Below are 25831 nucleotides of genomic sequence, written 5' to 3'. Positions count from 1 at the left end.
TACGTTGCAGGCATTTCCTGTTGTTTAATACTTCTAAATGCACTGTCTATAAATCACGTAGGAAACAATCTGTGTTGCATTTTCCAAAGGGAGTTTTTTTTTTATTTCCATTAAGCTAATAAACGTAGTCAACAGCTTACCAGTATGATTGAAATGTGTAACAAGCTGAGCTGCATGAACAATAAAAATAATAATAATAAAAACATGAATATATATATAACACACAAAATAAACATTGTGCACTCCAGGTCTAAAGGGCTGACTTGTTGCCTGGTGCTAAATTCCTACAAATCTAGAAAAAGAACACCCTAGAGCAGGGGTAGGAAACCTTTAAAGGGTCACTCCAGACCCCTAAACAACTTTAGCTTGCTGAAGAACTTTATGTGTGTAGAGTGTGTCCTCTTTTTCATTTTGCAAACAGTGCAGGTTTCAATATAAATTGACACTTTTATAAATTAAACTGGTTACACCCCTTGGCTTTCAAGCAGACAACAGATAATGTTACGGTGGCGGACAGCCTGGCACCCCAACCGGCTGCCTCCGCCAATCAATGCTCCTAGTGCTCACTGAGTCACTAGGAGCATTGATTGTGTGTGTCAGCATTCCACTAGATACCATCAGCACTGTAGTCCCCACTTCCAGCGTTACAGCTTGGCTGGGGTCTCGCCGTCCTCCACCCACCCTACATCCAAGACCAGACCAGTATCCATCTTCCAGTGGGCAGACCTCTCCTACTCCAGAGAGTGTAGCAGGCTGCTCTTACAAGAGCAAGTGATTATAACCCAGAGGAGTATAGTGATATAGCAATCCCCAGGGTAGATACAGCAGTATCCCTCACACATGAGACGAGGCTCTATGTTGAGGGTAAGCAGGAACTCTTTAATGGTAGCCAAAAATGGCCTTATTTTCAGGTCCCCATGCAAGGGGCACGCCTCCTGGACCTGAGAGTAAACCACAGTAGAAACAAATACACAATTACATTGGTTCTCAGTTCCAGGACACTCCCATACATAATAAGATAATTGGATCAGGAACTGTACTAATCTAATCCAATTATCTCAAAGCACAGAAAAACATGCAATACAACAACACCCCAAAAGTACCCCTGAAACAAATGGAAATCCCACAAAATCATATCCCTTGATAGCCCCCATCTGGGGGACCAACATATCCAAAACTCACCCAGATTGGTTCAGGGGCTCGGGATTTCTATGGAAGTCATAATTATGACCGACCGTGCACATGGTCCTATGCCTGAAACAGTTCCACGGAATTAGGGCCAGCGGTCTGTCTCTCTTTATGAAGTACAAAAGTACATAAATCACATATGTTTTTAAAGGGCCCACAGTCTTTTGGCAGGAGGCGGCAAGCAGGCCCCTCCAAGAACACCTGGCAGAGGCATTTCTGCCACAGTTACTTCCTGGTTTTGTTAGCTTAATGCAGCTGACCTCAAGAGGCAGCAATTGCCCAGAGCACCTGCTTACAAAGACTTTTCATTGAGCTGTATTGCAAAGTCTTTAATTGGACAGCCCCAGAAAGTCTTGGCGGGGTTAGAAGAGGAGAACTTGCAAAGGCAGCAGACAAGTGAATTGCAGGTTTTGCAAGCTGATTTTAGGTATATCCCCAATGAAAAAAATACATAATTAAATGCAAAGAAGTTTTCATTTGGAGTATATCTACTAAACAGTTTTTATTTATTTTGTATTTGGGCAATAGAGTATCCCTTTAATAGTGCGGTGCCAACACAAAATCTTGAAGTCCCTTGGCATGCTGGTCCTATTTTTTTAAATTGAGGTGTGTATGTTGCCGTATTCTGCTTGTGTTATTTATGGGTGCGGCAGTTGCTTTGTAACATTATATTTGTGTGTATGTGGGCTGTTATATTTGATATGTTCATGTGTAGTTTGTGATATTGTACATGATACTTATGGACTGTGTATGGGGGGCTGCTTGTGGAATTGTGTGTGAGCAAAAATCAAATGTGAGAAAGGCTGAACTTGATGGATGCATGTTTTTTTTTTAGCGATGTAACTATGTAACCTCTACTAAAAAGGTAGGGCCTTTCAGTTTATATTGCTAAGTTGCATGTCCTGTAATGGTAGGTGAGAACACTTTTTCTCGTCGGTACCATGGCATTTATAAACAGCATTTCTTGAGTAAATTACAATATTTGAGAAGTCAGCATTGTTTGCTCCACTTTTAGAACCTTAACTCTGAATGTGTTCTTTAAAGGAACTATTCACTGACAGTTTTAACAATTCAATAGATATAACCACAAAGAAAACATGCATTTATTTTTTTTCTACATGTTTTGTTTGGGGATATATATAAAAATGCTTATAAATGCTGCAAACCTGCTGTCTGCAGCCTTTTCAAGCACTTCCCTCTTTTAGTCAGTGCTAGGGAATACAGCAGTGAAAGGCTTTCCTATACTTCTAAATAAGCCTCAATAGAGCTTGACTGAGAAGGGAACGGCAGGCACACGCTAGCACCGTGCACCTGCAGCTATGTGGAGTTAACAGAAGCAAAAGAAAACTTCTCTTGCATGCCAAAGTGCTTTATGTGTCAGGAATGTTCCTTTAACAATGTGTCCCAACATAGAATTTAAAATTCATTTTGAATTCACTTTGAATTCTCACCTCAGTGAATAACCCTGACTACAAGTCTATTTTGTTACAGCTGAGGTAAAAGTTGAAGTTGTTTTGCCAGAGAAAGAAAGGGAAAAAGAAGAGCTCTCACCCAATGGCAAAGCCAGTCCACTAGCCTACAAAACGAATGGAACGACGAGGCACTATCATCATGAGGAAAGGCCCATTGTCCTCAATCCGTACACAAACCCCAAGGATGTGGTGGAAGCCTCAGTATGCCATGTGAAGGACCTGGAGAACGGACAGTAAGTGCGTCAATACGATTAGTTAGTTATTGTGTTGCAACAAAGAAAAGGTGTATCAGGTATTACTTACTGTTGTGTTAGGATATCATTTCAGTTTCTGTCCAGTTCTGTTGAGAATTAAAAACAAAATGTTGGGTTAATGTAGTTTGAATCATATCAGAAATTAGTGACTGACCATTTTTTTATTACTCTTGGCAGGGCCTAGGCTTTTACTGCTAAAATCCTGCCAAGCAGATTATTGGCAGAGAAAATCTTTAAAGTTAATTAAGCAATAGAAATGTTTATCTATTTAATGTTAAAACTCTTGTCTGTTTAATAACTTATTTTGTATATTTAGATTTCGGATCTGATATGTTATTTTAATTTCTCCTTACTTTAGCTAAGATGAGCTACCAACAATGCACTGGTTAAAAACATTATTACTGGTATATTTGTGTTGTAACAAAGTAGACAGTTTTTAATACTAGTTAGTGACTTATCAAATACACTAATTATTATATTATTTTGTTGGTGACCCTCAAATTTCATGGTACTGGGTCAGTATCCTGCAGAGCCGGATTAAGGTGTGTCCAAGTGAAAAGGTTTTCAAATAAAAAATAAAAATGTAACTACTACTGAAATACAGAATTAAATCAGGGAGGATAGGTTATGGTTTCTGTTTTTATATCTATATTTGTGAACGAACATATGATTGGCATATTATAATTGATAACGTAAAAATGTTTTTCATGCTGGTGCTCAATATTTAGCCATGGCAATTTACTGAGCTATTTTTTTTATTTATTTTTTTCTGCCAGGATGCGTGAGGTTGACATGGGATGTGGTAAAGCCTTACTAATTAAACAGAATGGGGAGTACTACGCAATGGGACACAAGTGTCCCCACTATGGAGCTCCACTAGTGAAAGGTCTGGACAAATTGTGAATCATTTTAAAGAGATAATGTGTAACAACATTTCTCAATTTCAGCTAGTTGTGCTGTTTTTTTTTTTTTTTTTAATTCTTTATTTTTTCTGTGCATGAAAATAACAGGCATATGGGCATTTGTAATGTGCCACAACAGCACGCATGTTTTATCCATCAAGTTTTGCAAGTTGGCACTAAAGAACTGCACATTTTTCTTTTTTTTTTGTTTGGTACAAGCAATAAACATGTTTCCATATAATAACTGTAGCATAACCGTCATGTTGTGCATTTGGTTTGGATAATCTTTTAGTGCGTCTCGTTAGCTTCGCAGCAGATTATAGCACATTTAAACAAATAAAGCTCATGTTTGCTCTATGCTATGTTTTATAGCCACTATGCTTGCTAAGACATAACTAAGTTACATACTATATCATGCTAATTTGCATTTAGTAGGCTACAAGCGTTAAGTTAGGAAATAACATCTAGAACAGGGGTAGGCAACCTACGGCACTAGTGCCATGCACGGCACTCAAGGTGTCTTTCCACGGCACTCAAGGCTGCTAGAGCCAAACAGGGTCTGGCCTATCAGGAGTCTCAGTGAAACTTCAGATATCTGCTAATACAAAGAGGTGGTGAAGGACAATCCTCAATTTATGCATTGCAGCACTTAGAGGAAGTGATCTCAGATCACTTCCTCCCAGCACTTGTGAATGGGAATCCACACTGTAGTAGAGCAGCCCACAGCTGATTTTGCAGCTCCTGTCCTTGACCTGTACCTGCCCAGGCTGGTCCCCACTGGAACCCAGGGAAGCCACCCACACTGCTAGATATACACAGACCTGCAGAATAAGCCTCCACTCATACAAATAATACGAACAGCCCACACACAAACATACACACAATCCCCACAAACGCAACACCACTAACAATCTACATACATGCACACAATCCCACATGCAGCCTCTCACGTGCAAAACCCCAAACAGCCCCCATACACTACCTAATACACAATGTGACATATCCATCTACACACAATTCCACAAGCAGCCCTCATACACAGCCCACATTCATATGTATCACGATACCATAAACTACTAATGAACATATACAATATAATAGCTCATATATGCACAAATACAACGATACAAAGCAATTACAGTATAAATAACACAAGCAGAATACGGCAGCACACACACCTCAATTTAAAAAAATAGGATTGGCAGGGCCGTTTGAAGGAATTTGGGGGCCCCAAGCAAAATGGTCCTTCTTACTCCCCTCCCCCGTGTCCTTTTTACTCCCCTCCCCTGTGTCCCTTTTACTCCCCTCCCCTGTGTCCTTCTTACTCCCCTGCCTATGTTCTTTTTACTCTCCCTCCCTCCTTCCCTATGTTCTTCTCACCTCCCCTTCCCTGTAGCGTGGCCGAGCTCAGGGTGCACTTCCTGTCAGTCCGGCCGGGAACAGGAAACTAAATCTCCTGTACCGCGTGATACCCAGCCGGACTGAAAGGAGGAAGAGGAGCTCGGCCACGCTACAGGGAAGGCGAGATGACGAGAGAGGCAGTTCTGCAGCCGCCTGAGGCTCTCTATAGAGCGCTCAGGCGGCTGCAGCCTTATAGAAATGGCCGGCCCTGCTTGGGGGCCCAGGCCAGCTTGGGGCCCCAAGCAATTGCTTGGTTAGCTTGCCTGGTAGCGACGGGCCTGAGGATCGGCATGCTACGGTACATCACAATCCTATATCGGCACAGTGCTGCTAAAAGGTTGCCTACCCCTGATCTAGAATATAGTTCTGGCAGGTTAGAACAATGGGAGAAGCAGGCTAATTTAGAACTAGTGAAACAAAAAATGAGCATTACACGTTATACATTATAGGATGCTGTGCAAAGTCATGTTAAAGATACGTATCAGGCAATACCTGATCCACGGTATCTGTATAAGTGAGTCCCAGCGTGCGAGTGTGTGGGGTCTATAAGCCGATCTTCCGACCTGCCTGTCGCTCGCTGTGTGGGTCTGGTGCCTCGATGATGTGGTCGTTTCAGCCGATGCCCCGCTTGATCAGGGGTGTTGTAGCTGGCGAGGGTGACTGACTGGGAGCTGCTTTTAACTCCAACGTGTGAGGCAGGTCAGTCTCTCGGGTAGGAGGTCTCAGGATTGTTGGGAGACTGAGTTCTTCCCCTGTGGGGGCACTGCCGTGGATCCCGGTGGTAATTGCCGCCAGCTGCCTCGGATTTTCGGCGTGTGCGGCCAGTGCTCCGGGATTCTTTCCACGGTGGCCTTCAGCCCAGGGGGGCCCGTTGTATGTGGTAGCGGTGTCATCTGAAGTGCGCCCTGGGGGGACCCGCTCTTTCCCGCTCCCCCTCCGCCTCCACACCCCCTCATCCTCATTGCAGGCTTGAAGTGAGCATAAGGCTTGTCGCGGGGGCTGCTGCAGGACTCCGCCGCGAGGTAGAGTCCAAACTCGCTGGTGCGCTGCTTGGTGTTGGCGGAGTTTCCCGCTCAGAAAAGGTGGCTGTCGACCATCTTGGAGTACACCGCTCCATCCTCTGTGTCTTGCAGGACCTGGGTGGAGGCTCTGCGGCATGTTGTGGTGACCGCCCGTGGGGACCGGGATGAACCCCCCGGTCCAGAGGGGGGGGGAGGGGTGGCAGAGCGCCGGTCGGCGATCCGGGCGAGCGGCCGTCTCACCCAGGCTCAAGCTCGTAGGCCTCAGGCCCTGTTCGGGTTACTTTGGTGCCGGTGGGGGTCTTATTAGGTGTCCCCTGGATCGCTGTCGCCTGAGTAGCGCTGTGGTCACAATTCCAGGTCGGTTTCAGCTTTTGGTCCGCAGTTAGCTCCGTTTTCCAAGCTCAGAAGCAGGAGCTCAGACAAAACATGTCTGATCCGACCGGCGGTCAGGCCCCGCCCCCGCTGGTTTGTTTTTTTAAAGCATATTTTAAGAAATGTGCTTCTGTTTCCCACAGTTTCTCCAGTAAGCCAATGCTACTCTTGGTTATAATGACATATAACAGTAAAAATAAGTGTCAAGTGATTCATATTGCTTTACGCTTTCATACACTGTAATTGTGGACCTCAGGTACTATTTAAACAATTACCCGGTGTAGCGATAGGTTGACTACATGACATTGTGCATCACAATGATACGATTCTTATCTTTTAGTCCGTAGTTTCTACATAAGGTCTAAAGGGTGTCCTTTGTAAATCAACTGTCGACATAAGGATAACATATCATAATCTCACTTTTTCTGTCACATAATCGGAGATAACTGTCATTGATTTTAATGAGCGTGTAGTGTATATATGAAAGTTTTTATCTTTATTGAGACTTATTCATCAATTTAATTTTAATAGGTGCTGTGTATAAAGGTTTATTCTGAAGCAATGATTTGAATGTATAAACATTGACGTGGAGGTATTAAATGCTTTTTACTAATGCTCTTCTTTATGAATTAGGTCTTTCTTTTTGTAATTTTTTTTAGATGTTTTTTGTAATTTTATTGAGATGTAAGCAGTTTACAGGAGAAAAGTAGTGCTAGTAAACATCAGCATATCAACGGAAAGTTCATATATTACATGTTGGAAGTAGGTAGGCTTTACATATATTTGTGCGAACCCTATGGGATATATAGAAACAAATCAAATCAAAATCTGCAGATATAATAAAGCAAAACTTTTGGCAGGAGGCCAACATGACATATGCCTCAGCGTCTGGACTACTAGTGAAGCTGGAAAAATAAGAAACAGTCCCAGGCACAGGTAGGTTACTTTCTGATTCCCAATTGTGAAGCAAGATTCTGTGGTTCCATTTAAAAGCCCGTAGACTAACGAGCCACGTTGGTAGAAGAAGAGCATGGGCACAGTACCTTTCAAGCCACACCCCCCAGGTTTAGGTTATTGTACAGTGGTGATGGTACAGGGGGTTTGCTTCCTCAGATGCTCTCCCGTAGAAGGTCAGCGAAGTAGACTCCATCGAGTTGCACTTAATCAGTGTAGTACCAGGCCTTATTCCTGGCATGGTTGCTGAGGCTGCAGTATAGTATGCCAGGCTGATGGTGCCTGTATGTTAAAAGATCCTGATAAGTTGCCAAAAATCTGTCAAGGTTATAACGCCTGTGATTTCCTATGAATAAAAAAGAATTTATAGGACTTCTGCATGGAGCCCAGGCAAGTTGCGTCTGTCCAGCATGGCACAAAGTTAGCTATTTTACATTAAACAGTCTTTCTCTTTGAATTACTTCTGTATACTTCCAGGATTCTGTGTGCTTATTGTGTGTGTTTTTACTATACAGGTGTGTTGTCTAAAGGTCGAGTACGGTGCCCATGGCATGGTGCATGCTTTAACATAGCAACAGGGGACATAGAAGATTTTCCAGGCTTAGATGGTCTGCCAAAATTTCAGGTAGTATACACTAAATGTATTAGTACTATATTTATAAATAATTGTATAGACAGAATACGTTGTGACTATTTTTGTCATTTGAGATAGAGTGATAGAGAACAAGTCATACCCTTCTTTATTTTCAAGAATATATCTTAAACATTTGGGCAAAATAATTTTGAGAAAACTGACTGCTCAAATTCAGACGAAAATCATAAAATATAGCTGAGCTATAGAAATTCTGATACCTGTTACCAGTGTTATTTTCTATAATAGTTTAGTTTCTATAATATTTATATTGTAGGTGAAGATAGAGAAGGAGCGAGTTTATATAAGAGCAAGCAAACAGGTGAGTGGTGATTTTAGATTTTGTTTTGTCATGTTCTTGGTTATGTATCTTTCAGTATTTTCAAGTCACATGTGACTTCAAACTACTACCTATTTAATATACTTTTTATAATCTCTTTCAATAGTATTTCATGTGAAATGTTACATTATGATTTGTTTTTCAGGCTCTTCAATCACAGAGAAGGACAAAAGTTATGGCAAAATGTCTAGCTCTCAGTAACTATAGCACTGCGATTACCAACATTCTGATCATTGGAGCAGGTAAACCAATTCAATACTATTAACTATTTAACCTACATCAGTAGAGTTCATTAGTCCAACATCAATAAGTTGATAGCACCTGATACTACTGATGTCTTTTAGTGTATTTCATTCACTGGCTCACTTTTGCTCCAGTGGGAACATTATGATGACTTATAGCATATTGACCGATAGAAAACTGGCATTATGATATAAATACCAGTTTACCCATATATATATGATTGAGGATCAGAATTTAGAGTTATTTCAAATGTTTTATCTCCGCCCAGGACCTGCTGGTTTAGTATGTGCCGAAACTCTAAGGCAGGAGGGATTCTCTGACAGGATTGTAATGTGCACCTCAGAAAAATATTTGCCCTATGATCGATCCAAATTAAGTAAAGTAAGTACTTGTTTAATGAAATTGAGATTTATATGTGTATATTGAGTTTATTACTAAGTGACCGATTTTTCATATAACATTAATAGGTGAACAAAAATAATATTTATTTTACGAACTTGAATTATCATATTGAAATATTAACTGTTGATGCACAGTTGTGTCTATAAAACCTTTCACAAAACTGTGAATGGAGTTGTGAGTTCACTGATAAATGTCACAGTACCATGAAGAATTGCAGAAAACCCCGAAGCATCGAAGATCAGCATAGTTTTATTTATTATTTATATTTAAAATGCATATATTTAATTCATGCATACATGCATGTCAACTCCATCCTCCAGTGAAGTTCTGTGTTTTACTTGAAGTGTGACTGTTGTAAAGTTAACAACTTACTATGTACAGTTACCTGGACATTGAACCTTGTCACCCTGTTTCATTTTGGATGAAGATCCAAGTGTCAAGAACCAGTCTCCTTGATGGAAAGAGTGTGTCCATTCATATTGAAATCTATTAGTATAAATACTAATAGATTTCTTACCCCAAAGCCAAACATTCGTAGACTACAGATCCACTTAAAAAATTATCTTTTTGATCACCTTGTGCAGGGGGTGTGTTTTTTTGAGTACTATTTTGTAACTATGCTAGAATTCGCTTATGTTGGTTACGTAAAAAGTATAACATTTACAGCTGATGTCTCTTTAGAACTAAGTTCTATTTAAAGTTATATGTAATTTTTAGGGTCAGCTGAAAGCCCTTACAGTAAAACTGACCCAGACACCTGCCTGATGAAATAAAGCTGTGCTTGTGTCCTAATCCTATATTCATTTTTATATTTTAGTCTATGGATTCTCAGGCTGATCAGATTTTGCTTCGCTCTAAGGAGTTCTTTCACACGTATGACATTGAAGTTCTGACAGAAACACAGGTTAGGAATTTGAGTAATGTATAAAGTTTATATAATTTATTTTGTTACTAAAGGGTCTGATGAAAACATAAATGCATGTTTATATAAATCAAAGGATAACATGTGACCATCCTCCATAATTCCACTCCTATTCACAAAAATATCAGAGCAGGACACAAACAAACTATTAACATATTTCCAACAAGCTATTGGTTACTGGCTAGAGCCCTGGACTTTCTTTGTATTCCTTTATTATTCAAATGCTTTGCCAATAGACATCCTAACCCCCTTTTTCAAATATGTACTAATAAATCCCAAATGTTTTTGTAACAGGACATGATTTAAAGTTATTCCTTTAAGAACCTATATAGTTTGTATCCGCCCTATGTATGTGATTTATTAACTAAGTCCACTTAGTAACTAATACAATTATTTGTGTCGTCAGTGTGTTCTGTATGTGTTGGTTTGGGTGTAAAAAACATTTTATTAAGCCCTGGAGAAGACTGCGGTCCATGTAATCCAATGTTACTTCTAGCCAATAAATAGCTGAGTCATGTAGTTTTGATATGACAAAAAAAATAATAAAAGAAGGGTTCATAAGAGCTTAGGTTCCGTGACTTAATTTTGTCTGGGTCCAGACGTGGCAGAATAAAGATTGTAAATCAAAGAACCCAAGGTGTTGCAAACTTCTTTTTTTTAATTGTACTAATATTAGAACCAAGGTATCTGGAAACTGCATTCTTATGCATGCCTTAGACCAGTGTTTCCCAACCCAGTCCTCAAGGCACACCTACCAGTCCAGGATTTAAGGATTACCCAGTTTTGTCTAAGGTGTTTTTAGAAAAAAACAAAACTGGGTAATGCCTTGGTAATGCCTTGAGGCCTTGAGGACTGGGTTGGGAAACACTGCCTTAGACAATATATAGTACAAGGTGAGGCAAAACATTTGAGTTAGCAGCAGGTAATGAATGGGATGTTGATTTCCATCATTAGGATTCTTGGTTGTACAATGGTGATGTGAGAAGCCAGTTTTTTAAAGGGACCCTATAGTCACCAAAAGAACTTTAGCCTAAAGGGACACTGTAGGCACCCAGACCACTTCAGCTCATTGTCCCTTCAGTGTCCCTTTAGTGGTAAATATTGCAGTTTCTGAGAAATTGCAATAATTACTATCCAGGGTTAACTCCACCTCTAGTGGCTGTCTACCAGACAGCCACTAGAGGGACTTCCTGAATTGAAACAGACTTTAGTCCGGTACCTGACGCTGGACGTCCTCACGCTCTTTATGAGGACCTCCAGCGTCAGATTTTTTCGATAGACAAGGTTTGAATAATGCTTTCCTATGGGTAAATCCTAATGCGAGCGTGGCCAATGCCACACATGCGCATTAGGGCTGATATTGGTGGGGGATAAAGCGTGGACAGAGCCTGACCCAGCACAGAGGGACATCGAGGGAGGGGCATTGTAGGATTCTATAGTGCCAGGAAAATGGCTTTGTTTTGCTGGAACTATAGAGTCCCTTTAATTAAGCAATTTTGGTGTATAGATCATGCCCCTGCAGTCTTACTGCTCAATTCTCTGCCATTTAGGAATTAAAACACTTTGTTTATGTAGCCAGGGCTGCATGGAGAGAAACAAAAGTAGGCTTGGAATGGGTTAACTCCCTCAAGCCTAAGAGTTGGTGTCACTCACTCTTCCGGTCCCTCCCAAACTGTGGGCGGTCCTACATGGATCCTTACGTCACCCTTCGGGATGGACTGGCCCTAACAGGGTTTAAAAAGAGGCGCCAACCTCATAGCCGGTTAGCTCTTGACAAAGGCGCATGCTAGCGCCGAAACGCGCGTTGAGCGTGTACCGACTCTAATTTAATTTAGACTGTCCCACTGGGGACCACTACCTTTATCCTCTTACTTAAGCGTGACAGACTTTCAACCTGAGCGTTTTATCGATTCTAATTTAATTTAATCCAGACCGTCCTACTGAGGACCACGATCTATAAATATTACAGATTTCTTTAAAAACTATTCTACACTGTCCTACTCAGGACCACAGTGTAGTCTATTATAGCGCTGCCGAGACTGCAATAAGATTAATTATTAGTACTGGGGGGCTGTTGTATCTGTGGGGAATCTCAAGGGCTGGCTTTATACTTTCGAATTTAACATTTATTTGTTCGTTAGATGCTGGGTCTGGAGTGATTACTTCACCCATATCCCCCTCATAGCCACCGACTGATTTGTGTATCACATGGAGATTTAGCGTAATGAGCACTCTCGTCACACTACGCATCTAAAGGCTATCCATTTATGTTTAGCGAATCTCAGAGTAATTGGGAACCAGGTCTAATTGGTCCAGTGTTTATACGTTTGTCTAACCTAAGACACTAGGCTGTTGTTTAAAAGAACGAGGATTTAAGAGGTGTATAGGCTAAACTTTGATCGCACTATCTATGCGATCCTATGTGCCGTCCACTCTCCATTTTCACCTTAGGTTCTATAACACTCAGCTTATATCCTGAGACCACCCGAAATATAATGGTCTGATTGGTCCAGTGCTAATCATCTAATATATACGTATTTCTAATCTGGACTGAAGGCTGTTATTTCAAAGAATGAGGGTGTTAAGAGGTGTACAGGCTTGAACTTTGATCGCACTATTTATGCGATCCTATTTGCCGTCCACTCTCCAGTGTCCCCTCAAATTCTATGACACCCAGCTTGTACTCTGAGACCACTCGAAATATTAAAACCAGGGAGACAGTGTGTATTCACCGATTACTGCGTGAGTCCAATTTACACTGCTCCCTTTAGTTTTCTTCTACGATCTCCTCAAATACACTATCGTCAACACTGGGAATATCCCCCACACCCCTAATGTTACTTGGGAGTGTATCTATCTATAGATCACTACTTTTACGATATATATGCAGTTGATGACATACTGTTCCCCTGAAATTTGATGCCTACAGCCTCTCCTGTCCAGGTGGACACTCCTCCTACTATTATTTTTTTTTTCCTAAACAAACATTGTGCATGACTCACAGATACTGTATCCACTCATAAGCCGGCTAACAGTTTTAGAACACCTAACAGCCATCACCTATAAATCTGCCCTGGTGAGTTTAGCTCACTTGTTCTAAACTTGTTAATTGCCTACGGCCAACTAGCATTGGGAAGCTCCCCTGTATAAGCTCCTTTCTGCATCGTTAGGCTCCTATGGCTTTATAAATACTATCTATTTTGCGAATATGTCTCAGTTTGTTTAGAATATCTAATATCCATCTCGGCACTGTTTATATTTATATTTTTTAACCTCTTCTTTATTCCCTTAAGAGGGATCAATAAAGTTTAATATTATTGTACATAGTTCGTTCTATGCTCCCACTACCAGCACTACTTTGCCAAACACCTGATGGAGCAGATTTTTTCAGGGTTTAGAAGCTGATCATGGGTGTACTGTTCTAGTGCACTCAAGTCAGTTTCCTACTTTACTACTATTCCTTTGGGTTATGCCCTCACTCCCTTCAACCATCTACAACTCCAGTGGAGCGATTACTTGTTGGTCCTTCCACTCCTGTTGTATCATTCAGAGAAACAAAAGTAGTTTTAACTCCTAAATTGCAGTGAGTTTGAGCGGTGAGGATGCAGGTGCACGATCTATGCACAAAAAGTGCTTCATTAAGCTAAAGTTGTTTTGGTGACTATCGTGTTCCTTTAACATTTGTGCCTAGAATTAAAATTTGGCAGCAGGGCACATACAGATTCTTTCTCCCAATATAAGTAGGGTTTGATCAGAAAACACTGATTTTTTTGTAGTGAACTGAAAAGTAAATGCTAAATTTATCCTAAACTAGCCATATAAATCAGATGGAGAATTATTCCAAAAGAGCACTTTTTTGCTTAAATTATGCAAATCGCTTTTAGTTTTACTAAAATTCTGTGTTTTTAATTTAGTGAACAATGACCGCTAATAATGTTCACTGCCACCAGAATAAATATACATTGCTGGCATATGTCCATGGTTCATGTTTACAAATATTTTTGAAGAGTTCTTTGAATTCACATTCTGCAGAAATGATTTCAGGTCATCAGTGTGGACACGAAGAGTAAGATGGTGGTTTTCAAGGATGGATTCCGAATGGAATACAATAAACTGCTGATTGCAACTGGAAGCACGTACGTTCAAACCTGTTAACAGTTTGGAAATGTTAAATACCTTTTATATATTTTTTAAAACATTATATTGATAATACATTAAAATGTAAAAAAAATGCATGAAAATAAAAAACATACATATCTTTTAATGTATCATTGTTTAGAACGGTTTGCTTGGACTACAGCTACAGGCAGTTTCACTTCTAATCAATAAGGGACTCTTATTTTTTAAACCTTTTAGCAGAGGTTTATGGGAAAAGCATTTTTCTTCACCAAGTGCATTTTCTCTCATTACATACGATAAGTGGAATGGCCCTGTAAACTGATAGCACCAATACGGCAGCAGCTAGCTCCTTACATAGAGCACAGTTCACTGAGATATGTGCACCAATCGGAATAGACAAGTTGAACAAAAGTGGCATTGATTAGCTAGAACTGGGCATTCCAGCTACTTGATTGACAGCTGTGAGAGGCTGTCTTAGAGCTGCAGTAGTCCTAACCCTCTCTATGAACCATCAGCTTTGCAGCTATGCACAGTTGTAGTGGTTCTTAGAGTAACCCTTTAACCCCTTAAGGACACATGACATGTGTGACATGTCATGATTCCCTTTTATTCCAGAAGTTTGGTCCTTAAGGGGTTAATGTATGATACAAAGGACAGAGCCATACAGAGGAAATGTCCAGGTAATTATCTAGCTCTCTTACCCTCAAGTAACATATCTTTTACAATCTCTTGTCCCTGGTAGTTTGTGACAGAGTTATCTCTCTCTCCTGACTCCTGCATTTTGTTCTGCATTGAAATATATGAATTGTGATATTCCAGTATTCACGTATGCCGTGTGGTTGGAAGGAGAGCAGGTGTGAAGCTGTATTTTGAAACTACAACACTAGACCACCATATGTAGGAATCTAAGTACATGAAGGCCACCTGCAGCTTTTGCAACACCATAGACGTTCCTCATTTCACAGGTTTACATTCCCTGCACAGTCACAGTTATTCATGAAAGTGTGAATCTGTCAAACTTAAATTCTCCGTGACAGATATGTTTTTAGTTTGGCTCTTCCGACCTAAAATGGGATATTTATTTTGAATTCTCTTTGAGTTTATGACAATTCTCACTTAATGGGACACTGTAGACACTGTAACTGCCTCATCACATTGAAGTAGTTATAGTGCCTGCAGTTCCCAGGCTCCATCCTTCCATTAAATGTTAAACCATTTTTATTGTTTTCACAATTTTTTTTTTTGTATTTCCAAAAGAGAATATCAAGGCAGGCATATCAGATAAACAGAAAACCATATAATAAGTATCATGTATCGGCTGACCAAGATTCACAAGTAATCAGGTTGGGAGAAACCTCACTGGCCATGCAGTGGCTTAGGTTAATTAGGGTACATGCGAATAACATCAACATAGGAATTGTGTTCCATGGCACCCATTCCGGGTCCCACAGGAAGTCTACTTGCCACGTTTCTCGCTAGTGTTTCCAACATACGGAGCTACCTTGGGTGGGAAAGTGACTCGACCCCTGCAGTCCCCCAGGTTATTAGTGATGGGGCATCCCTCCGGGTCCTGGTCAGGGTGGTCATATATGTGAGTCCATACAGTATGGCGTTTGATAATTAAGATGTACTTGGTAGGTGGTTAAACCATTTTTAATGGTTTAAATTTAAATGAGAGTCCCCAGCAGCCCATTCCCTCTGTCCTGCGCGGGCTAATGAAGAAGCATTAATCTGATGAGAAATGGACAGCAGTAATTGGCTGAGAATGTCAGTTGAGAGCTTTCAGCCTGACACAGCTGCACATTTTTACAGGTAGAGTGTAAGCTCTGTCTTAATGATACCACCATGGGAGACCTGGCTGTGGGTGACCAGGGATCCTCATTTAATGTTAAACTGCTCAAAAATGGTGTGGCACTTAATTGAGGGACAGCAAACATAGGACCCTAGGCACTAAAACCAATTCAGTTTAGATAAAATGGTTATATAACCTAGATTATCTCTTTAATCCACAAGCCTGAGTATATTCCATGCTTAATCTGTATTTGTATTGTTTGGACTCTAGCCTACTTTTTCAGTTGTATATTTTAAATGTATTTTAGTACGGTGCCCACTGCTATTTCATGTAATAGAGCAGTTATATGATTTACTTTTAGACAGTTGAAAGAGTTAGAATAACTGAAGCATATGGGGCCTCATTTCCAGTACGTCCAGGCTGATTGTACCTCGGCCCTTAGAGATTCACAGAACAACATTCTACCTAATAACAGCATAATATGTGATTTCAACTATATATATAAAATTCCAGTTGTAAGTAATTAAGTTGCTTGTGTGTGCGACCTGGAGATAAGAATTACAAAGTTCAGGACATGAAAAACTCTGTGCTGTAAAGGATGTAATATTTGATATAAACAATAAATGGGCAGACAAAGTCGACTGCAATCTTACAGGTCTGCAAAGAACAGACACTTGTTAACTTCTGTATATTAAAAAAAAAAAAAAAAAAAGTAATATCACTTATTCTTTTCAATAGCCCCAAAACGCTCACATGTAAAGGAAAAGAGCTGGATAATGTATTTACACTAAGAACTCCTGAGGATGCCAACAGGGTGGTGAAGCTGGCAAGCAGCAGGAATGCAGTGATTGTTGGAGCATCCTTCTTGGGTGAGAAGCTGGTTTAAATATTAGTGATTTGTGTGGTTAACAAGTCACAAAATGTAGTTGTAAAAATATCTCCAGATTAGTTACATTTGTTCTTTTTTTTTTTTTTCTTTTCTCAACTTTACTATTTTGGCTGAAATGTTCAGGCCTCGTAACTGTCCCAATTTCAGCAGGACAGTCTCATTTTCGGGGTCCTGTCCTACTCTCCTGGTTTTGTTTCTTGCAGTGCGGGCTTCAGTAGTGCTCTCTGCATGGTTTGCCTTTAGTAGGGTCAGCCGTGAGGAACGCTTTGACACAAGACTGACACACACACTCTGAGGTTGCGTCACTTTACATTTAGTGAAATTCAAAAACTGAAAAGCACATTTCCTGTTCAAAAACAATAATATTTATATTGTAATACTCTTCTGCATTGATTTTGTGTCAGGGCTGGCGATGTGCTAATAAACTCACTCTCCTGCTGTTTTTTTTACATTTGTCCGCAAAGCACAGAACTCCACCAGAAAAAAAATGTTCTCGTCATAGATGCATTATTCTCAATGACATATACCTGACATTCACTTTGATTGGCTTTCTCTGCCATTCTCCTACTACAATTCTATAATACATTCTTGTACTACAATCTCATCATACAAAGCAGATTTTGAACCAGCAACTAGCCTCAGCACATAATTAAAAACATCTCAATAAGTGCAGTTTTCCATGCAGAAGCACTGCACATACATACTCCGTGACCACTTCAAATCACTGAAAGTGGTTATGGTGGCTGAAGTAACTTCTGATGTAGCCCAGATTGAGAAGCTCCATTTATCAGCCTAAAAAAAAACAATGCCATATTTAAACACTTGTCTTAAAAGAACACAATCCTATCACTTTACTCAGTTGGTCTTTTACTGTAGTTTATGCCAGAAACAAATATTTTCACCACTAGATGGTTTTATTTATTAATTCATTTTTTATAGAGAGCCGATACAAAGAACACATAATCATTTAGTTTTGACCATCAAATATCATACCTTGGTGACTGTAAGCTTTTCATGTACATAAAATTTGTGAACAACACAACAGTTACTTGTTAGAGGGTGAGTGACCTGCTGAAAATGGTGTGTTAGCGTGGAGCACTTTTATGCATTTTTCACTATTTCATGATTATTTATAAAACACAGTTTTCCTAAATTAAATGGAGATGGAAAAATTGAGGCAAAAAAGCAGAAAAAAAAATCTCCAACTTTTGCTAAAAAGTCACAACTGTTTTAGAATTTGAGTATAATGTCTGAGAATTCAGAGTTTAGTGATTAACTCCCCTTTTTAAGTGCATTCCTACATTTACTGAAATTGGATTCAAGAACTGAAAAATTATTGATTTATTTTAAATTTAGATTATTGGTTTATTGCTCGGTATTTATTTCTTATATTGTCTTGCAGTTTGTATTCACACTGATCATTTCTATTTTGACTCTGTATTTAATTGTATATTTCTGTATATTTGTCTGCCTACCTACGTATATCTGTTTATCTGTGTCTTTCTGTTCACATGCGATTCGCACTCTCGTAAACGGTACTTAAAATATTTTTTAAAAGTATGCTTCAAAAATCCAAGTTATGCTCTCAGTTCATGAAAATAGTAGTTTGATTTGTAATTCATCTCAATAAATCCATCAACAAGTTTATATAAAAGTGCATTTTATATTTTACTAGCTTTTAAAAAAATCTTTTAGTTCCCATTCACATTTATTCAGGTTTCCTTGAATGCAGTGCATGGAGGAAGAACGGTCTATTAAATGTATGTAGTGTAACATTTCCAGTAGTGATATCTGTACCCATTTATCCACAATTAGGTATGGAAGTAGCAGCATATCTGTGTGAAAAGGCTCACTCTGTCTCTGTGGTAGAACTGGAGAATATTCCCTTCAAGAAATTCCTGGGGGAAAAGGTTGGACTTGCCATTTTAAAGGTATTTAATAAATGAGCCTTGACTTGAATTTTTTTTCTTAATATTAACCTTTATTCTTAATTAAAAAAGTGTTCTTTTATAGTGTAATAGTTGTCACCGTTAGCATTAAATTGAAGAGCGATGTTCAGGGAGTTACATAATTGCCAATATTTTAGAAAAGTTCCATGGGATGCTTAGATAATGAAGCCAGCATGTTTTTCTTGCTTCAAAGGACACTATAGGCACCCAGACCACTTCATCTCATTCAAGTGGTCTGGGTGCAGTGTCATTATTCCTCTAATCCTGCAATGTAAAAATTGCCAATTTAGAGAAACTGCAATTTTTTATATTGCAGTGTTAAGACTGCCTCCAGTGGCAGCCACTAGACACACTACCTAGAGACACTTTCAGTTTCACAGGAAGCAACTCTTGATGTCCACACGCTTTGCATGAGAACGTTCAGCATGTTGAAAATCCCCCTTAGGAAAGCATTGAGTCAATGCTTTCATTTTGGCAAGGCCTAATGCGCACAGTACTCACCACACATCGCATTAGGTTCTTCCCATCGGTTGACAGAGGAGGAGTCCGATCAGCTCTGAGGGACCTCGGCGCTAGAATAAGGTATGTGTTTAAAGGGTTACTAGACCCCAGGGCCGGCGCTTCCTATAAGGCGAACTAGGCAGTCAGAAGGTGGGGGAAGGAGAACTGGGGGAGAGGGGGAAGGATAACTAGGGGGGTTAAGAAGAACTGAGGGGGTTAAGAAGAACTGAGGGGGGTAAGAAGAACTGAGGGGGGTAATAAGAACGAGGGGAGGGGGTTAAGAAGAACAAGGGGAGGGGGGTAAGAAGAAAAGGGAAGGTGGGGGAGTAAGAAGAAAACTAGGGAGGGGGGAGTAAGAAGAAAACAAGGGAGGGGGGAGTAAGAAGAAGAGGGGTGGGGGAGTAAGAAGGAGGGGGGAGTAAGAAGAAAGGGGGGAGTAAGAAAAGAGGGGGGAGTATGAAGAGAGGGGGGAGGGGGAGTAAGAAGAAGACAAGTGGAGGGGGGAGTAAGAAGAAGAGGGGAGGGGGAGTAAGATGAAGAGGGGAGGGGGGAGTAAGATGAAGAGGGGAGGGGGGAGTAAGAAGGAAGGGGGGAGTGGGGAGTAAGAAGAAAGTGGGGAGGGGGAGTAAGAAGAAGACAAGTGGAGGGGGGAGTAAGAAGAAGAGGGGAGGGGGGAAGTAAGAAGAAAGGGGAAGGGGGAGTAAGAAGAAAGGGGGGATGGGGAGTAAGAAGAAGAGGGGAGGGGGGAGTAAGAAGAACACAGGGGGGAGTAAGAAGAACACAGGGAGGGGGGTGAGGAGAAGGGGAGGTGAGAAGAACACAGGGAGGGGAGAGTGAGTAGAACACAGGGAAGGGGGAGGTGAGAAGAACACAGGAGAGGGGGTGAGGAGATGAGGAGAAGGGGAGGTGAGGAAAACACCGGGAGGGTGGGTGTGAGAAGCGACCCCCAGGGGAGGGTGGGGGGAGAGGAGAGACCACTAAGGGGCAGGGGAGAGCTCTATGGGACAGAAGGGAGAGCTCTTTCACACTACACGCACACACACACAATGCATCCCTATACATACACAGAAACACACAATGCATCCCTTACACACACATGCAAACACACACACACACACACTGCTTCTCTTACAAACACACAGAAACAATGCATTTCTTACACACACTCAATGCACACACTTACCGACACACCTTGCATCCCTTATGCATATAAACACAGATTCACACAATGGATCCCTTACACACAACCACAAACACACACTGCTTCCACTACACACAAACACACTGCATCACCTACACAAACTTGTATGCCTATACACTAGATTCCATAAGCACACCCATTAGATCCTCTACAATAACACATAACACATCCCCTACACACTACACTCCCTGTGAGCGTATTAAATGGGTGGAACATATAGGTGAACTTATGGGTGGGCCTTATGGGCATATTCACCGTCAGGCCCTGGGGCCCAGACCTTGAGCTGTGTAAGGGGCCTCAAAAAATGGAGCTGCTTCCTGTTCTCCCAGAACATTGAATTTTGTGACCGCAGTTACAAACAGCCTCCAGAGATCCGGTTCTACACCAGACCAGTGGAGCCAAACTGCAGCCAGTGCCCATCACCATCTTCATCTGGTTGTAAGTAGGCAATCTAGTATATTAGTGACACTAATCTCTAATTAACCTCACATTAAAGGGACACTATAGTCCCCAGAACCACTGCAGCTTAATGAAGTGGTTCCGGTGTCTATAGCCTGTCCCTGCAGGCTTTTTAATGTAAACACAGTGTGCAGCACTGGCATTAGTTCATATGGCAGATCATATGGGTGGGGCATTGTGATGTCACATGGGGGGGTGGCAAATTTTTCTTTTGCCTAGGGTGGCAAAAATCCTTGCACCGGCCCTGCTAGACCCTTTAAACAATTACCATGATGGGCGGGTGGAGGATGGGAGAGCGCTGGGACAGAGGGACACTGTAGTATTAGGAATCCAGCTTTGTATTCTTAGTGCCTTTTTAATCTATAGTTTCCAAGGATCCTCCATTTTCCTTCTTCTCCAAGTGTATAATACACGCTTCACATACCAGCTCATCTCCCCACAGCCATATCCCCTCCAGAACATCTCAGCTCAAGTTTATCTCCCCAAAGCCACACCCTCCCCAGTTCATGTCACCGCAGCCACAACCCTCCCTAATACATCTTCATTGGCCATTTCCCACTCAAGTGCTTTATTATGAAAATTTGCTAAAACGATGAAATATCAGTCAAAAATAATATTTATTGCGTCTCAGTCTTACTATCTAGCTATCATGTGGTTTTATCAACAAACTCAAATTGTTGATAAATTTGAGTTTATCAACAAACTCAAATTGATTTGGCCATATATCAATATTAATAATGGTTTTATGTATTTATGATCTATAGTAGCCTTAGAGATGGTGTAATATTTTATCATTTATAAGTGGCTGATAGCACAAGAACAGATATTCTGCCATCTATACTCGATATTTATGAAATATTGCCAATAGCGGTAACAAATTGTAACAATATTTCCCTTTTAGATTGGATTAAATTTAAATGAGTAAAGTAACCAATAAATAATAAAAATAATACACATAATTTGTATTTCATTATAAATACTCAGCAAGACAATATATTTGTTCTTGTTATCATTTCTCAAGCATAGTAAGAATAAGACTATAAATTGTGTTTTTTTATCACTGTTAAAGTACTTTGATTAGTGGTAGCTTTCTTTTTAAATTAGCAAATAAGCTATTTTTTTATTTTAGTGCTGGTCATTTAGGGGAATTTAGGAGGGGTGAACTTTGTAGGTAAAAGTAGTTAAAGCATTTGTAGGGTCTTTGCATTTTTGTGCATAACCCCTCCCCCTCCCCAAGGTAATAGGTCTACATTGGAGTCATGGGAGAGGTGCAGGGTTAAATATACATACCCGCAACTTTTTATCAATATCTTCAACACCCCTGTGTTTTTCGGAGGATCTATTTTCATTGCCTGCCGGCTTCATTTGCCAGGAGTTTTGAGTATGTGTGAGAGTACGAAACCCAATTCTATGGAAGATTCTGTAAGCCAGCGGGATCTCCCTGATGTCAAATAGTAGGAGATTGTGGGGGAAGGTGCTTTAAACTTTTCCCTTCACCACATTTTGCCAAAATCAGCAATTACATAAGACAATGCATTCTCTACTATGTCAACTGTACATCTTCCGATTGCTTTGGAATTTCATTGAATTTCAAACGAATTCCGTATTATTTTTTAATTGAAGATTTTATATTCATGAAAATCTCAAAATGGCAGTGCCGCAGGTTTTATTTGTGAGAAAACAAAAAATAAAAATAGAATGTGAGTAAGTGAATTAGTAAGGTAGCAAACAAGCAAGTTTAAAAAGCTGTGTTTTTGTGTTGTTTTTATGCATACAGTATTTGCTCTGCTGAAGATGCAAATGCAGCACATCAGAAAACGTTTTCAGACTTTGACACGGGATAGTACAGGGTCAGTATAGTGACACATATAATGTCACAGGGCTGCTAAATGAGAAGCTTTATTGCTACACTTAGAGAATGTAAGCTTACAAATACAATGTGTGTTTTAAAAAAAATGCAGATAGAGAAATTACTGCTAACTTTGGCCGAGATTGGTGATAAAATGGCAGCACATTTTTTAATTGTATTGTATTATAAGTGAATTACTTTGTGTGCTTTTTTATATGCCTCAAAATAGGCATAGAAGTAGAAAGTTACAAACCTTGGCTAAGGTACACAAAGAGGAGGGGAACGTTGTTATGGTAGTCAGAAAGGAAGCAGAAGATATATTGGGTTTATTTTGCTTAATTTACAATAATTAGGATCTACAAAGTATGTATGAATAAAGCAGGAAAATACCATGACAGGAATTAGTGATAAAATGGCCAAATAAAAAGACACGAAGATACTCTAAACATCCAACAATATATGTTAGAACTAGGTTAGTGGGATTTATCAGAAATTTAACATGGCTTTGTAAATTATAGCCCATGATTGGTGGCCTAAAACACTTTAACTTGGATATTTTGGTACAAATTGTGCCATTCTGTGGTAAATTCAAACTTTTTTATAGTGTAACTATTTGATGTTTTCTGTTGTGTAAAATAGTTGTCCTCTATATTCTAGATGTTCGAAAACAATCGAGTAAAGTTCTACATGCAGACAGAAGTTTCAGAACTAAGGGAACAAGAAGGAAAGGTATGTCCTTGCTTCATATAAAGCTTATTTTCAATAAAAACAGAAACATTTATCAAGTAAATAATCTTTTTAGCTAGTAACCAACAAATATGGCTGATGAAAAATATCATTAGTAATATCTTCTAATATTAACATAACATATTACCTATTGGACTGTATAGCTGTTTAGAGTGGAGGACTGGAAACAGAGTGTATTCTAGATACCTTTTTTTGTGCCAGATTATGCAACATTTTCACAAAAGATCACATACGAATTGATAACAGTAGGTTCCTTCATCACAAATATGGAAGTCCACATACATTTAAGTTTATTACTACATCACCAAAATGCAGCCAATGAGAACATAACACAGCTTTTGCAAAATGAAGCAGACACTGTAGATGATTGACTGCAAAAGCATTTTGTTTTGTCCACATTTGGACTAAATATTTTTGTGTTTTTGGATGAAACGCCATTATTTTCGTTTCAGAATTTCATTTGGACAAGAGAAATTCCGATCTGTGCAGTGGCTGCATCTTGCAGCTGTTTAGTAGATAACTCACTAAATTGGTATGCTTGTGGGATTGTCATAGTTCAGGGAACACTGTAGGGTCAGGAATTCCTGAACCTATAGTGTTAAAAATAAATGTCCCTAGTTAACCCCCCTTAAAAAAAATACCCTACCTATCCCCCTCATCCCAATAACAGGGAGGGAGGCCCAATAAACTAAACACCTGTAAAATAAAAAAAATAATACTTATCATTAGATGTTGTCTTTCTTCTTCCAACTTATTTTCTTCAGCCCCAAAAAGGTGAAATAAAAACCCATAAAGTCACGTCGCAACTATTAAGAAAGCAAAATCACGTCAAAGAAACAATCCATCATCACCCCGCTATGGCTTTGCATGATATGCAGGACAGGGAACCCCTTATAAAGCTTTCCCAGGCAGTGCAATTTGAGTCAGAATGCTCTGATTGGTTGAGTCTTACCTGTCAGAGCACTCCTAACCTCCTTTATACTAATTTGGGGATTATATTGACCCCCACAGCCAAGGGTGAGGGATTGTACAGGGGGATTTCAGAAGCTTCTCTCTTTAAATATTATAAGGAGGTAGCTGTGAGCCGGTAGCCAGCTCCTTGCAATAAACTTAAACTAAAGAACACATTTCATGGATGAAATTTAATCTAACAAGCTATTCGTTCTTCATTTCATTTGTTGTGTTTTGTGTTCGTTCGTTTGTCTTTTGGTCAAATGGATAAATTGCCGAAAATTCCGACGAAAACGTGTTCATCAGAAAACGAATGTCCAAGTCTATTACTGATATATTGTTGAGTTACAAATTTAGTTTAAAAAAATAGAAATAGCAATAGATTGAAATTAAACTAATAATTAAGTGTTCTGCCTCTTATCATGATTATTTTTTGTTACATATGTCAAGCTGAAAGAAGTGGTGCTGAAGAGTGGAAAGGTACTCAGGGCTGACGTATGTGTGATTGGCATAGGTAAGAAAAATGAACACCATACACTTATTGCAACAGGCTTGGGCAGGACTGGAACATGCATTCTTTAAAGTCACTTCCCAGGATTTCTAATATCATGTTAATTTTGTTCCTATATTTAACAAATATGTGTTTTTGAGGTTTCAAAAAATTCAAATAAAAAATACTTGTCAACCACTTTACCAAGTACATCCAGTTGTAGTGGTTATGGTGCCATGAGTTTCTGGCACCATTTCAAAATAAGATGTCAAACTATTTAATTACAACTTATCTGGGTCATGTCGAGCGCCAATGACTGCATCCACTGCATTCGGTTTTCTCTAGCTAGAGAATCTCCGTCAAGCTCTCTCATTGAGATACAACATAACGTGTAATGCATAAAAACATAAAGACTTTCATACAAATTGAACTTATATAAATATATGTAAATAGACTTGTCATCATGTGTATAGTATAAATGGGTGATCCTATGAGCTCCTCCAGCTTATTATCTACTAGGATGGATGACAGAGTGCTGTGTCCAGTAATCTGGTTAAAGCTGCAACAGGCATTTTGTTCTTTCTAATACAGGCGCCGGGCGAATAAAGTCGTCTCTAATCACGCATTTATTGCCTCCCATACCCAATGAGCATTGTTGTCAGAAAAGTAGTCTTTTCTGTTCTGTAGATGGATCTAATTTGTGCAACTGTCTAACAGTTGTCTAACAGTGTTTCTTTCAGCACCATTGAGGCATGGGGAGTGCAGATCTGACCATGGTGAC

At 39.8% G+C, this 25831-nt stretch overlaps 1 protein-coding gene across 1 annotated transcript in view; it reads left to right on the top strand.

The window, feature by feature from the left end:
* Window positions 1-25831, top strand: part of AIFM3 (apoptosis inducing factor mitochondria associated 3) — a 70648-nt gene that overhangs the window by 20779 nt on the left and 24038 nt on the right. Inside the window, exons 3-14 of the mRNA XM_063456959.1 lie at window positions 2680-2893; window positions 3691-3800; window positions 8081-8190; window positions 8474-8518; window positions 8682-8778; window positions 9048-9160; window positions 9999-10085; window positions 14148-14239; window positions 16753-16883; window positions 18719-18834; window positions 23520-23591; window positions 25011-25074. Of these exons, the coding sequence (XP_063313029.1) occupies window positions 2680-2893; window positions 3691-3800; window positions 8081-8190; window positions 8474-8518; window positions 8682-8778; window positions 9048-9160; window positions 9999-10085; window positions 14148-14239; window positions 16753-16883; window positions 18719-18834; window positions 23520-23591; window positions 25011-25074 (1251 nt within the window). The remainder of the gene's footprint in view (window positions 1-2679; window positions 2894-3690; window positions 3801-8080; window positions 8191-8473; window positions 8519-8681; window positions 8779-9047; window positions 9161-9998; window positions 10086-14147; window positions 14240-16752; window positions 16884-18718; window positions 18835-23519; window positions 23592-25010; window positions 25075-25831) is intronic.

This window comes from Pelobates fuscus, chromosome 5 (genome assembly GCF_036172605.1).
Source record: "Pelobates fuscus isolate aPelFus1 chromosome 5, aPelFus1.pri, whole genome shotgun sequence".
NCBI lineage: Eukaryota > Metazoa > Chordata > Amphibia > Anura > Pelobatidae > Pelobates > Pelobates fuscus.
The sequence above is the reverse complement of the archived record's forward strand: the minus strand, read 5'-3'. Positions and strand labels throughout refer to the sequence as shown.